This window comes from Grampus griseus (assembly GCF_964374135.1).
Source record: "Grampus griseus genome assembly, chromosome: 10".
Lineage (NCBI taxonomy): Eukaryota > Metazoa > Chordata > Mammalia > Artiodactyla > Delphinidae > Grampus > Grampus griseus.
The window spans coordinates 57,492,301-57,506,547 of NC_139004.1; the positions used below are offsets into that span (position 1 = coordinate 57,492,301).

At 35.6% G+C, this 14,247-nt stretch overlaps 1 protein-coding gene across 1 annotated transcript in view; it reads right to left on the bottom strand.

The window, feature by feature from the left end:
• TOPAZ1 (testis and ovary specific TOPAZ 1) overlaps window positions 1-14,247 on the bottom strand; it is a gene marked incomplete at its 5' end in the record, with an annotated part of 66,892 nt that overhangs the window by 34,793 nt on the left and 17,852 nt on the right. Inside the window, 5 exons of the mRNA XM_082663509.1 lie at window positions 1,692-1,755; window positions 4,121-4,246; window positions 4,985-5,070; window positions 6,672-6,817; window positions 8,736-8,800. Of these exons, the coding sequence (XP_082519635.1) occupies window positions 1,692-1,755; window positions 4,121-4,246; window positions 4,985-5,070; window positions 6,672-6,817; window positions 8,736-8,800 (487 nt within the window). The remainder of the gene's footprint in view (window positions 1-1,691; window positions 1,756-4,120; window positions 4,247-4,984; window positions 5,071-6,671; window positions 6,818-8,735; window positions 8,801-14,247) is intronic.

Consider the following 14,247-nt stretch of genomic DNA (forward strand, 5'->3'; position numbering starts at 1 on the left):
CTTTTGTGCTTCCTTTGATTACTCTAAACCACAGAAATTATCAACTTTCAAAAAAATCTGATTGAAAATGTTAATTCTTTTTACTGAATTACCAACATACTACAATTATTCATTTTGGTGTATGCTAAGCAGTAGTAGTTTTTCACAATGTTTTTAGTCAAACAACTTCTGGAAAAAGAATTTTATGTGGAAATTTAAATATAAAACAGATAAAAATGAACTTATGGTTAAATAGGGTAATGGGGAGTCTCACCCTCTCAGTACCTCCCCTTGTGAACTAGGTGGTCCCTGAGGCCTCTCTGTAGGGCCTGAGCAGTTAGATCTATACTTTATACCAGTGATATTCAGAGTTTCTCTTTCTAAGTTGCTATCCAGTTTTCCTAACATCATTCATAAAATGAGTCTTCCTTCCCAAACCCTATGGTCTTTCTAAACACTAAACCTCTTTATACATAATATCAAGTTTATTCTGAGCTATCTATCTGTTCTGCTGATCTAACTTTCTATTTTCACATCAAACGTAATTTATATAGGTTTTTGCCAACTTCCTGCACTGATTCTTCACTATAGGTTTTTATTTTTGTTTTCTGTATTTATTGTTTTATAACTGAATAAACATATATTTTTCCTTTTCCCATACTGGATATTCACACAACCAGACTTATGTTTTGGGGAGTTTCGCATTTTCCCCATGTCATCCTCTTTTCTTCCATATATGTTATGGAATTATTTCTGGAATATAAATGTTCATCCATATCTAACCATATGTAGCTTCTCCTCCTTGGTTATCACAACGTGTCAGGTGACAGGTATATTCCCTATATAGGCTCCTATTACTTCTACCTTAACTACCTCCTCTTTGCTACAGCTGGATTAAGTCCAGACTACCAGTTCCCTCATATGCTTCCTCTAATCCTTAGAGGAGATGATATCACCAGCAAAACAAACTTGTCAGAGATTTTGTTTTTAGCTAGATGAGATTTTAAGCAGATGAATATGGTGCTCTGTTACCATAATACTATGTGGTTTTGTGGCTGTGTCAGGGTGACAAATGTAAAGCTTGGTCCCTTCCTCTTGGGGCTCACAACGTAGTAGGGGGAGATGGGAGCAGGGAATGGGATGAGGCTGTGGAGTCAGATAAGGGCCTAACAGAGGAGAGTATCCTATTTCCTATGAGTAAGCTTTGAAAGATGAATAGGTCTTTGCTATGGGGAAGTGGGATAAAAGAAAGGGATCCTGGGTAGAGACAGCAGCGCCCTCTCTATTATAACACAGCATGCCCTATTTAGGGAACTGCACAGAACGATGGATGGTGCACTGGCTACAAGGGATAGTGTAAAAAGAAAAGGGCTAATAAGTAAGGAAGATACAGTTTCTCAAAGATCCCTTCAGAAAGATTTTAAGCCAATTAATAATATCTTTTTTCCTGTCTTACAACTGTAAATAAAATTTCTATGTCACAAAAATATTAGTATGTGAGGGAATTACAGTGTTAGGTGGATTATACTTTTTGTATTAACCAAAATGCCACACTTATTATTAATCCTTTCTAACACCAAGAGAGCTACTCTAAGGCATTCAGTTTTCATACTCAAAAGTACTGAATTTACTTTCAAACTATTAAGACAATAGCACATTGTTTGAAACTCTTGTATTAATAAATTCATAGTAATCATTCCATTGTCTCATACCTGCACGTTGTAGCAAACAAAGCTCGTTGATACTTATATATTTCTTAAACACATCCATACAAACCTATAAAAGTCACGAAAAATGTAAAATTACCTTTTTATATTTCGTAAAATCTACACAAATTTCAGTCCTGTATTTTTGCTTATTCCAATTTTTTTAAGTCAATTGAAAGCAATGGAATAAAGAAGCTGATGTTAGGTTAACTAAGATTTGAAATGTACGTTGAATTCATTACAAAAATCTTATTCAGAGAATCTCTGTCAAAGAAATAGCCTAGGAAACAGAGTCAAGATTAGCAATCAACTGGGGAAGGGAGGACTTCTTTTACTGGTATAAGGAGAAACACATGGACCAATGGATTGAACAGAGATCCTATAAATAGACCCACTCATACACAATCAGCTGATTTATGACATGGTGATACTGCAGTGCAGTGGGGGAAAGGATGGTTTGGGGTCACCTGGAGATACACATGGGAAAAAATATGTATCTAGACCTTCTCACATCCTAAACAAAAATTAATTCTAGATGGCTTAGAGTTCTAAATGTAAATATCAGACAAGACAAGAAAACTTTTAAAGGAAAAACATAAAAGAACATCTTCATGATTTTGGCAAAGCTTTCTTGAACAGCATGTAAAAAGTCAACACCATAAAAGGGAAATAAATAGATAAGATTAGACTATATAAAGATTAATAATTTTGTTTACCAAAGACACTTTTAAAAGGGTGAAAAGTTTGACCCACCTCCTAGAGTAATGGAAATAAAAACAAAAATAAACAAACGGAACCTAATGAAACTTAAAAGCTTTTGCACAGCAAAGGAAACCACAAACAAGACGAAAAGACAACCCTCAGAATGGGAGAAAATATTTGCAAATGAAGCAACTGACAAAGGATTAATCTCCAAAATATACAAGCAGCTCATGCAGCTCAATAACAAAAAAACAACCCAATCCAAAAATAGGCAGAAGACCTAAATAGACATTTCTCCAAAGAGTATATACAGATTGCCAACAAACACATGAAAGGATGCTCAGCATCACTAATCATTAGAGAAAAGCAAATCAAAACTACAATGAGGTATCACCTCACGCAGGTCAGAATGGGCATCATCAAAAAATCTACAAACAATCAATGCTGGAAAGGGTGTGGAGAAAAGGGAACCCTCTTGCACTGTTGGTAGGAATGTAAATTGATACAGCCACTATGGAGAACAGTATGGAGGTTCCTTAAAAAACTACAAATAGAACTACCATATGACCCAGCAATCCCACTACTGGGCATATACCCTAAGAAAACCATAATTCAAAAAGAGTCATGTACCACAATGTTCACTGCAGTTCTATTTACAATAGCCAGAACATGGAAGCAACCTAAGTGTCCATTGACAGATGAATGGATAAAGAAGATGTGGCATATATATAATGGAATATTACTCAGCCATAAAAAGAAACGAAATTGAATTATTTGTAGTGAGGTGGATGGACCTACAGTCTGTCATACAGAGTGAAGTAAGTCAGAAAGAGAAAAACAAATACCGTATGCTAATACATATATATGGAATCTAAAAAAAAGAAAGAAAAAACAGTTCTGAAGAACCTAGGGGTAACATGGGAATAAAGACACAGACACAGAGAATGGACTTGAGGACACAGGGAGGGGGAAGGGTAAGCTGAGACGAAGTGAGAGAGTGGCAATGACATATATACATCACCAAATGTAAAACAGATAGCTAGTGGGAAGCAGCCACATAGCACAGGGAGATCAGCTCGTGCTTTGTGACCACCTAGAGGGGTGGGATAACAAACATTCTGAAAGATGCTCAACTTCATCAATCACTAGGGAGAGTATCACTCCCCACCCACTAGAATGGCTTAAATTAAAAGGCTGATAACACCAAGAGATGGTGAGGATGTAAAGCAACCAGAACTCTCAAACATTGCTGGTTAGAGTGTAGTTTGGTAAACCACTTTGGAAATCTGTCTGGCAGTATCTACTAAAGTTGAATATATGTAGACCCTTTGACCCAATAATTCCAGTTTTAAGTATAACCCATCAGCATGTGTTCATATGTTCACCAAAAGACATGCAGAACACTACTGTATTTACCAAATTTAGAAATCACCCATCAAAAGCAGTATTTATCAACAAAAAACATTTTGATATACTCATACAATGGAATATTTAATATTATACAGCAATGAGAAAGAAGCATCTACAATTAAGTAAAAAAGTACAGATGAATCTCAAAAATGTTGAGCAAAAGCAGCCAGAAACAAAAGAATACAAATTGTATGATTCCATTTATGTAAAGCACAAAATCAGGCAAAGCTCATATATTAGGAGTTGATGAAAATCTGAATTAAAACATATGACTGAGATGGTTATTAAAACAATCTCTACTTCAAAGACTTAACATATTTTACCTTTTCATCCCCTTGCTCAGGCACGTGAGCAAACTTGCACTGTGATCGCTCACAGCCACGTAATGTATTAAAATGAAATTTGCAATATCTATGGGGTATCATCAACCCTAGGGACTTCTGGAACACCTAGAAAATTAGACAAATTCCCTTTCTGTGTTAATTGTAAAACACTTACTGCAATCAAGTGAGAAAGTATTTGAAACAATCAGAAATATTATACATCCAAAAAAGTATCACGATAAATTGTTTGCTGACTTGATAAAAAGTAACTCCAAACAATTTATATTTTTAAAAATTATGAAAAAAATCAATTTAAAGTTATTTGTCTGAATTTTTGCAATTTCCTTTAGTGTAAAACTTTTATATTTCATCAAAGTTACTACCATTTTACTTTACGTGGTTTTAAAAGTTTATACTTTCCCTCCTCCTTCTCATGTGCCTGCCCTTTTAACTTGTATAAAAAGTTAATTCTGTAATAATATGCATATTTCAGATGCATTTATTAGAACCAAAAATCTCCTTAGCTTTTCTGATTATTGGAAAAAGGCAATGAGTGAAAGCTTTTTACAACAGGCTTTTCCTATCAATTGCTTTATATCACTAGCTTTCTCCTTCATCACAGGGAACTATTCATCCTGTATTTTCTGTTTTGGATATCCCATCCCCCACCCTCTGCCTTAAACCTGTTATACTGTTTGTGAATATCCTCTGAATCGCTACCCATTTTCTGTCCCTTACCACCAACCCCCATTTAAAATCCATAAAATGTCCAGAACTGCTTAAATGATGATAGGGAAATTAATCAGAAAGCCCCAAAGCACAAGTTTATAAGATTATTATTATTTTTTTTAATGGGGCGCTTACCCCTATAGTTTTTTCCCTCTTAAATATTTCACAAATTTCAGGATCCTGCGGTTTTAGAAGAGAATGTTTTCCTGGAAATCTGAAATCTAGAAATGATTAAGAATGACATTACATTCCAATATGTTACAACTTATTCCTTTCATAACAATCAAACAGATGACTACTACTATCTGCTTTAATATTTCACTTTGGACTTCTTGTGCTCAGTTCAAGGTCTGCTGCTGTGGTATGTTCCTGTGAAATATACAGTAATTTACATCTTAGGTGTTCCTTAAGGATGTCTAGATCTGAACTTAACATTTTAAATTCATTATAAGCTAAAGATGCTTTCTTAAAAGCCTTACACAGCAGAATTGAGTACTATATTCAAATGATTGTCTGTAAGTTAAACAGACAAATATTACACACAATAAACCTTTCTTAGGGAAGAAAACTACTGACAAACCCAGGTGCTATGGACCGACTGTGTCTCCCCCCAATTCATATATTGAAGCCTTAACCCCCAAAGTGACTGTATTTGGAGTTAGGGCCTTTTGCAGAAGTAATTAAGGCTAAATGGGGTTGTAAAAATGAGGCTCTGATCTGATAGAATCAATGTCTCTATAAGAGACACCAGAGAGCTTTCTCTCTCTCTCTCTCTCTCTCTCCCCACCCCCCCCCCAACGCATGCACATGCACCAAGGAAAGGCCATGTGAGGACTTAGTGAAAAGGCTGCCGTCTGTAAGCCAGGAAGACAGCCAGAAACTGAACTCTACCAGAAACTTGATCTTGGACTTCTAGCTTCCAGAACTGTGTGAAATGAATATCTGTTGTTTAAGCCACCCAGTCTGTGGCATTTTGTTATGGCAGCCCGAGCTGACTATTATACCAGGGATCATTATCCCTTAATGTTAGTCTTTTAAAATGAGAATTAGGACATTTACAAATTATTTTTTCGAAAGATAACACAAAAATGTTTTTATCTTAAGCAATTTCATTTTTCATTTTGGCAGCATCCAGATATAATTTGGGACAAGCTGACGTTTTTGCTGCATAGCTTTGCAGTACTTTTCATTATGAAACAGGTAAAGCTTTTTAAGATAAAACACGTGATCATCATGGGCTTGCTGCTACAGTACACAACACCAGGCAGCATGAAGTCAGTAATGGGAAGTCCAGAAGAGTTAGGTGTGAGCTACACACACAACAGGATTTTATTGTTTCTAAATTAATTCTTCAATCTAGTTTATTTTTTCACAGCATTATGAATTACCAAAAAAGACACAAATTCTAAACTACATTCTAAATTTCTAAAACACTCACTTAAAATATGAATATTTTAGGTATAGACTATAATTTACCTATACTAACACTATTGCATAAATATAGGTATCTCAGAAGTCGCTCCATCAAAAGTACTAACTAAAGGTATACAAACCTTCTAATCTTAGCATATTCTATACTTGTTTCAATTTTTTTCTCTTCTTTTTTTGGGGGGGCCCTGCCACACAACTTGCAGGATCTTAGTTCACTGACCAGGGATTGAACTCCTGCCCCCTGCAGTGGATGTACAGAGTCCTAACCACTGGACTGCTGCCTGGGAATTCCCTCAATTTCTTTCTTAACTTTTTTGTTTTGGGTGGAAAAATCTCCTGTATCATTTCTATATTATCAAAAGCCAACAGAATTTTACTAAGAAAATCATACCATTCATCCAGGGCTTCAGTAATGTGTCTTCCTGATGAGCACTTAGATTCAAAAGTGGCACTGGCACTGATAAGCACAGAGGTTTGGGGCCCAGCGCTGCCAACTGACATTCACCAACCACATTATCTGTATTTTTAGAATCGCTGCTGTGTGAGCAGAAAACCCAAAAGCAGAATTTAAATTTATTCTAAAGACATAAAGTAATGAGAATCAAATAAGTAGAAACACATCCTAACGATAGTATTGATGTAGTCTACATACTATGCTGTGTACTACCATCATATACTATGATTCTTCAGTATTTTCAATAGGTTGTTCCTGCCTTCTTAACTAGAAAACTGATACTTGTTAAATGGCTAGGGTATGGGTAAAAGTGGGGTGGTGGGGTCAAAACTAGAGCAAAGTATTTCTGATCATGTCAGACAAAAGGTTTGAGGAGGAACTGGACTAGCATCCAAATCCAGAAAAGATCATGCAATGATTCTATTAATAGTGCAATAAAATAAATGAATTGTAAGTTATTCTTCAGGACATGTATATATAATAAATTTATACATGTACTTGAGACCTTCCTTTGGGAAGAAGGTATAAGAAATGTATTGTTCTAGGCTACTGATTTAAACAGCTTTGACTGTGTTCTAATATGTGAGATCCTATATAGCCAATTAACAAAAAACCCTTAATCTGGAGGTCACTTAACCTAGAAAAATAAATAACTTAAGCAAGGGGGAGGGTGGAAAGTACCTCAGAGCTATCAGATATAAATGAATTTACTTTTTCGGAGAAAGACTTATACCCTCATTCAGATACTACAGTATTTTACCTTAAACACAATTCTAATAAAGCTTTTTCAGCTGGGGTTCCCTTGGCCAGCAGAGTAAAAATAGTAAGAAAAGGGGCCAATGCTTATAACAGTTGAAACCTAGTAGCACTGATGGGAGTTCAATAATTTCACACAAAAATATTTGTTTCTCTCCCCAACTTGGGATATCATTGATATGCGCAATTATCATACCCCCTCCAAATAAAACAAAATAAAAGCAGTAACATAAAACAAACATATATGAATTATGGAATTTTACAGATGGAAAAGATTATCTAGAAAAATTCTTTTATTTTGATTGGGTAATGAAACCCAGGGTAATGTGGTGACTTACCCAATGTCACACTCCTGGTCATTATGGTAGAGCCAAGGTGATGACAAAACTCTGCAGGTTGCAACTATTTAGCTTGTAAGCAAAATGTTTTTAATAGGAAAAAAAAAAAGTTAACCTTGTCACATTTTCTTTTTAAGATCTTCAAGTGGGCATGAACCATACGGGCTTCTATGCCAATCTAATTCTTACCTAGGCTTTTCTTTAACGTAATGGTTCTCAAACTTGAACATGTAGCAGGATTAGTTGGTGACTTTGTTGAAACACAGATTGATGGGCCCCATTTCCAGAGTTTCTGATTCAGTAGGTCAGGGGTGGGAACAAATAATTTACATTTATGACAAGTTCCCACATGATGCAGCTGCTCCAAGGACCACACTTTGAAAAACACTGTCTTAACATAAAAGAACTTGAACATATTTGTCACCTGACCCGACTGTGCCTTGCCTCAACAGCAAGATAGGTGTGGGGGGTGGATCAAATGACCTCCAAGGTGTCCTCTAAATCTAAATTTGGTATCTGTATGTGTTCCAGTGAGTGTACTGTAGCTCTCAGTACTAATCGCTGCAGACATAGAAGATACCTGCAAATTGCAATGTTCATCTGATTTCAGCTAGTCTTACCTTCATAGAAGTCACATATACATCTTTTTTTCTTTTATTTTATCACTATTCCTCATTCCTCCCTCAAAAAATATTTTAATGGCTCCAAACACTTAGTGATAACTTTAAGGTAACTTACAATATCCCTGACATCTGTATACACCTGACACATTACTTAAATAATACCCATATATTGTTTACGGCATAGTAGCCCAAGTATATACAGGAGAGAAGGAAAAATATGCTCAAGATACAAATTACATGAATGACTATTTTAACATTATGTAATTAAAAGTTACGTTACAGACCTTTTGCAAACTTCATAAATATCTTCTTTTTCTTCTTGAATAGTCACCTTGTCCAAAAATCTACACTGTGAAGAGATTATGGTTAAATAGTATAAGTGACTATCTCTGCATTCCATATTAGGCTATGAGGCTTATCAGATCAGAATGTACTAGATGTTAATTAAACGACTAGCTTATGGTCAAGCAGGAAAATAATTCTACTCTACATTATTTAAAATATGAACATTGATTTTAAAATCTCTGCTGTTAAGAAAAACTAATATAAATCAATACATTTTTCCCAATTTTTGATGTCACCTTTAATTATGCAAGCCACCATTTCAAATTATTTTGGACAATTAAAGTTATATTTCTTTTTATTCAGAAAAAAACAGCTTTGAGTGATTTTTATTTTTAGGTGGTATTTACCAACATAAATGTGTTTTTCATTAGAAATATTTATATGTATTTAAAACATTGCTACACTTAAAGCACTTTACAATTAGTAATTAGTGTTTTGGGAATTGTGATTCTCTAATTATAAGAAAATTATACATACTAGACCTTTGAAAAAACAAGCACCAAGAAAATAAACACCCCAAATCACCCATCATTTGGGCAGCCAGAGATAACCACTTAATATCTTACTTTATATCTTTCTAGTCTTTTTGAAATACACAATCATATTTTACAATAATGGTACATACTATATATACTATTGTAACTATAAAAATCAACTGAGTAACATGAAACACTAGCAAATAGAAAGATATACCATGTTCCTAGATGAGAATGTTAAAGGTAAAAAATGTTAATTGCCTGCAAATTAATTTATACATTTAAAAAATTACAATGTGTGTTTAAAGCTCTTAAAAGAATATAAGAATAGCCAGAAATATTTTAGATTTATAATACATGTTAGTATCTTTTAAAGCAAGCCTTCCTGACTGTTTTTATTTTTCAAGTAATTGACAGTATGGAATTGGTACAGGACCTGAGCAATTAATGAAATAAAAGACAAGTAAAAGAATCATTCTATACATAAAAATTGAAACTATTAAAGATGGCATTTGAAATTTGTGAGGAAATGATTCAATAAATAGTAACAGGGCTTCCCTGGTGGCACAGTGGTTGAGAGTCCACCTGCCGATGCAGGGGACACAGGTTCGTGCCCCGGTCCAGGAAGATCCCACATGCCGCAGAGCGGCTGGGCCCGTGAGCCATGGCTGCTGAGCCTGCACGTCCGGAGCCTGTACTCCGCAATGGGAGAGGCCACAGCAGTAAGAGGCCCACATACCACAAAAAAATAAAAAAATAAATAGTAACAGAACAACAGGCTAGCTGACTGGATGGAAAAAAGCTTGGTACCAATTCACCATATGCCAAAATACTTTAAGTTCATTAAAGATTTAAATATAAAAAATACTGAAAGTATCAAAAATAAAATAAAGGTGAGTAGTTATATAATTTGGAGGCTGGAGAAAGCCTAAGCTGACACCAAAGGCAGAAACCATGAATTACGGTATCGGTATGTTTGAATACAAACATTTAAAATATTTTCGTATGCTAAGATGACAGAAGTCACCTGTCAAAATAAGAACAGAAAGGTTACATCATTTCTACTTTTTTTCTTCCAAGATAAAATTTAAATTTATATTGATAAAAAATTTAAACATAATAACACCAAAAAAGCACTAGAAAAAGATACAGGTGAACATTTTTGATCCAGAAACGGGGAAGGGTTTCTCTAAATACAACTCATAACTCAAATATCATAAAATAAAACATACATTTGAGGGGCTTCCCTGGTGGCACAGTGGTTGAGAATCTGCCTGACAATGCAGGGGACACGGGTTCGAGCCCTGGTCTGGGAAGATCCCACATGCTGCGGAGCAACTAGGCCTGTGAGCCACAACTACTGAGCCTGTGCGTCTGGAGCCTGTGCTCCGCAACAGGAGAGGCCGTGACAGTGAGAGGTCCGCGCAACACGATGAAGAGTGGCCCCCGCTTGCTGCAACTAGAGAAAGCCCTCACACAGAAACGAAGACCCAACACAGCCATAAAAATAAAAAATAAAATAAATAAATTAAAACAACAACAAAACAAAAACAAAAAAAACACATACATTTGACTAAATAAAAATAAAAAGCTCCTTCAAGGTAAAACCAAACTATTAAACATGGCATTTGAAACCAAGTCAAACACAAATGAAAACCAAGTCAAACACAAATGAAAAAACAGGAAAAAGTTATGGCAACATATGACAAAGAACAAATATGCTTAATATATGAAAAGTTCCTGCAAATAAAAAAAGACCAAAATCCCAAAAGAAAAATGGGCAAAGGATGTAAAAGAGAAGTTCACAGAAGAAAATGTAAATGGCTTTTACACATACTAAAAGATGCTTAACTAGACTCATAAGAGAAAAGCAAATGAAAAGTCATTTGTAAAAATGTACAGATGGACAAAAATAAAAAAAATTTAATACTGAGTTGGTGAGTGTGTGGGGGAGAAAACTGTCATTCCCATACAATGTTGATGGAAGCATAAATCAAAGCAATCTCTATGTAGGGCAATCTGAAAATTCTACTTCTAAGAATTAATCCAAAAATGCTTGCACATATGCAAAATGCCTTATGCTCAAGGATGCATAATGCAACAATGTTAAAATAGCAAAAAATGGGAACAAACCAAGTGTCCATCAACAGTGTAACTTGTTGAATAGAGTATACCCATATAGTGGATAATTATATAATTGTAAAAACAAAGTGTCATTACATATATGGAAAGGAAACAATCTCCATTATACATTAAGTTAAAAAAAGACAAAGAACGATAAGCTGTCGTTTGTATAAAATTAAAAAGAACACACAATAGGTCCAGTTTGAGAAATGGCAAATAAGTATCTCTTATTGGGCTAATCCTTCTTCAGGTAACAACTATAACTCTCAGATGAACTATAAAAAAAAACTCTGCCTGAAAACACTGGAGAGATATGAAAAGTAGGCAGAATCTGGAGGAAAAGAGGGAATGACACTGGGTAACAGTCATGTTTTTATGGATTTATTCTTAAAGAGAGGCCTTAATTGGTTGGAACCACTGGGGAAGGCTAAAAATTTGCCAGACTGACACAAAGAACCAGAAGACAGAGTACAGGGCAAAGTCAGAAACTGGGAAGTGAGGCTGGGAATCCTGGAAACGGGAGAGCCTAAGAGAGAAAGCCCCCAAATCTGCTTTAAACTTGGTCCAAATCTCTAGCTGACCCTTGAACTACACCTTTGTAAGGTAGACTCCAAACAACCCAGATGACACTAAACGAACTGAAAAAACATTTCAACTGCCTACTACCGCAGGGGAGTAACCTGGAGGCCAAGTCCACCCAAGTTAAAAGCTAAGCATGCAATTACCAGACAGCCCAGCAACTGCAAACCTGGGCATTTATTTCAAAATACCAAAGTTACAGAGATGGAAAACATATTAATGGTTACTAAGGTTACAGAAGTTAGGGGTAGGGAGAGATGTGTGACAAAGGGGTAGCATAAGGAATATCTTTGTAGTGATGGCATAATTATCTTGATTGCAGTGGTGGCTACAAAAATCTGCTCACTTGATAATATATACAGAACTACATACACTCATTATACTAATACCAAATTTCTGCTTCTGATATTGTGCCTTAAGATGTAATCATGGAGGAAAACTACTTTTGCAACTTTCTGTGAATTTACAATTGTTTCAAAATAAAAATTAAAAAGTACACTAGCATTTCAACCATCTGGGGGTCAAAACTAGAATCATTAAGCAACTACTACCATGGTAAATCTAAAAATTGTTATATATGGATTCTGGGTATAACTGATATAAAAGAGAAAGAAAAAACAAGGTCTGTAGAAAAGACAGAAATATATATATGTAAAAGATCAGTAAGGAAGCATTTCTAAAAATTCACAGAAAACCATACATAAAAGCAGAAAAGTGGCAAGCTAGACATATGTCCTATAAATCAACCTATTTACCCTCTAAAGTTCCTAAAATATAGGGTGAGAGATGGATAAAGTTTGTTAATTCCCAAATTGTGGGGCCAGATATTTTAATGACAAATATTATTGACAGGGTCATGTATCAATATTTTCTAAAGAGTTGCTACTTTGAAGCTCACCACGGTATCAGAAAGATAAAAGTATCATTCCCCTTCCCTTAAACAAATCCAAAAAGTTTACACTAGGAAGTAGATAAATGATTTTGGGGATTATTTTTAAAAGAGCTAATATTGAAAATAGTCTACATCTTTAAATATTTAGTTAAGAACTCAGTGAATTCTGGCAAACATCTCTTAAAATCTATCCTTGCAGAACTGAAAGCAAAAAGTCTTCTCTTCTGCTTTAAGTAGAATAGAGTACAAACTGTTTATTTTTTAATGCTTTAGAGCAAAGGTTGGCAAGCTATGGCAAGCTATAGCCTGCAGGCTGCCTGTTTTTGTAAATAAAGTTTTATTTGAACACAGCAATTGACATTTGTTTACATATTGTCTATGGCTTCTTTCTCCTTACAGTAACAGAGCTGAGTAGCTAGGACAGCAACCATATGGCCCACAAAGCCAGACAAGTATTTACTATCTAGTCTTAAAGAAAAGGTTTGCTGACCCCTGCTATAGAGTCAAGGGATTCTACTGTGTGACCCTGGACAAGATACTAAGTCTCAGTTTTTTCATCTGCAAAGGGAAATAGCAGTACACACTTCATGTGCAGTAAAGGATTAACTCAGTAAATCTGGGTTGTCCATATGCCGTATGTTAAAGGTCTGGCCTGTGACCTGCTCCTAGAAGGTAACTTATAAGCCCTTGGAATATGCTGCTTGATTGTGTGTCTTTGTTTACCTGGGTGTCTGGGATCACAACAGATAATGTAAGCTAACAGTGTAATTTATGGAAGAGGCCTTGGGCCACTCCAGAAAGTCTTTGTGATTTATGACGGGGTCCTTGAGCCATGTGGTATCAGCTTGACCTCTGGAGGGACTGGATTGAGACTGAGTGACTAAGGTCAGCTATGCAGGTGGTCAACCATGCCTATGTGACTGACCCCAATAAAAACCCTGACCAAGCTTCAGGCAAGTCCCTGGCTGGCAATATTCTGTTTTTGTCATACATCACTCCTGGGAGGAGCAAGCAGTGTCCACGTGACTCTATTGGGAGAGAAAAACTGGAAGCTTGTACTCCGTTTCTCCTGTGCTCTGCCCTATGTGACTCTTTCTTTTGCTGACTTTAATCTGTATTCTTCCACTGAAATAAACTGTAACCTTGAGTTACAATAACAGCTTTGCTGACCTCTGTGAGTTCTTCTAGCAAATCACTGAACCTGAGGGTGGCTTTGGGAACTCCTGAATAGCACCTCCTTATATCATAGGGATAAGATATAACCAGTGCTAAGTCTCTAGCACTGGCTGGCTGGCATTTAATAAAGGTTCAATACATAGTGGCTGTTATCATCAAACCATTAAGCAAGTACTTTGTGATATTTTTATTCATGCTACAGGA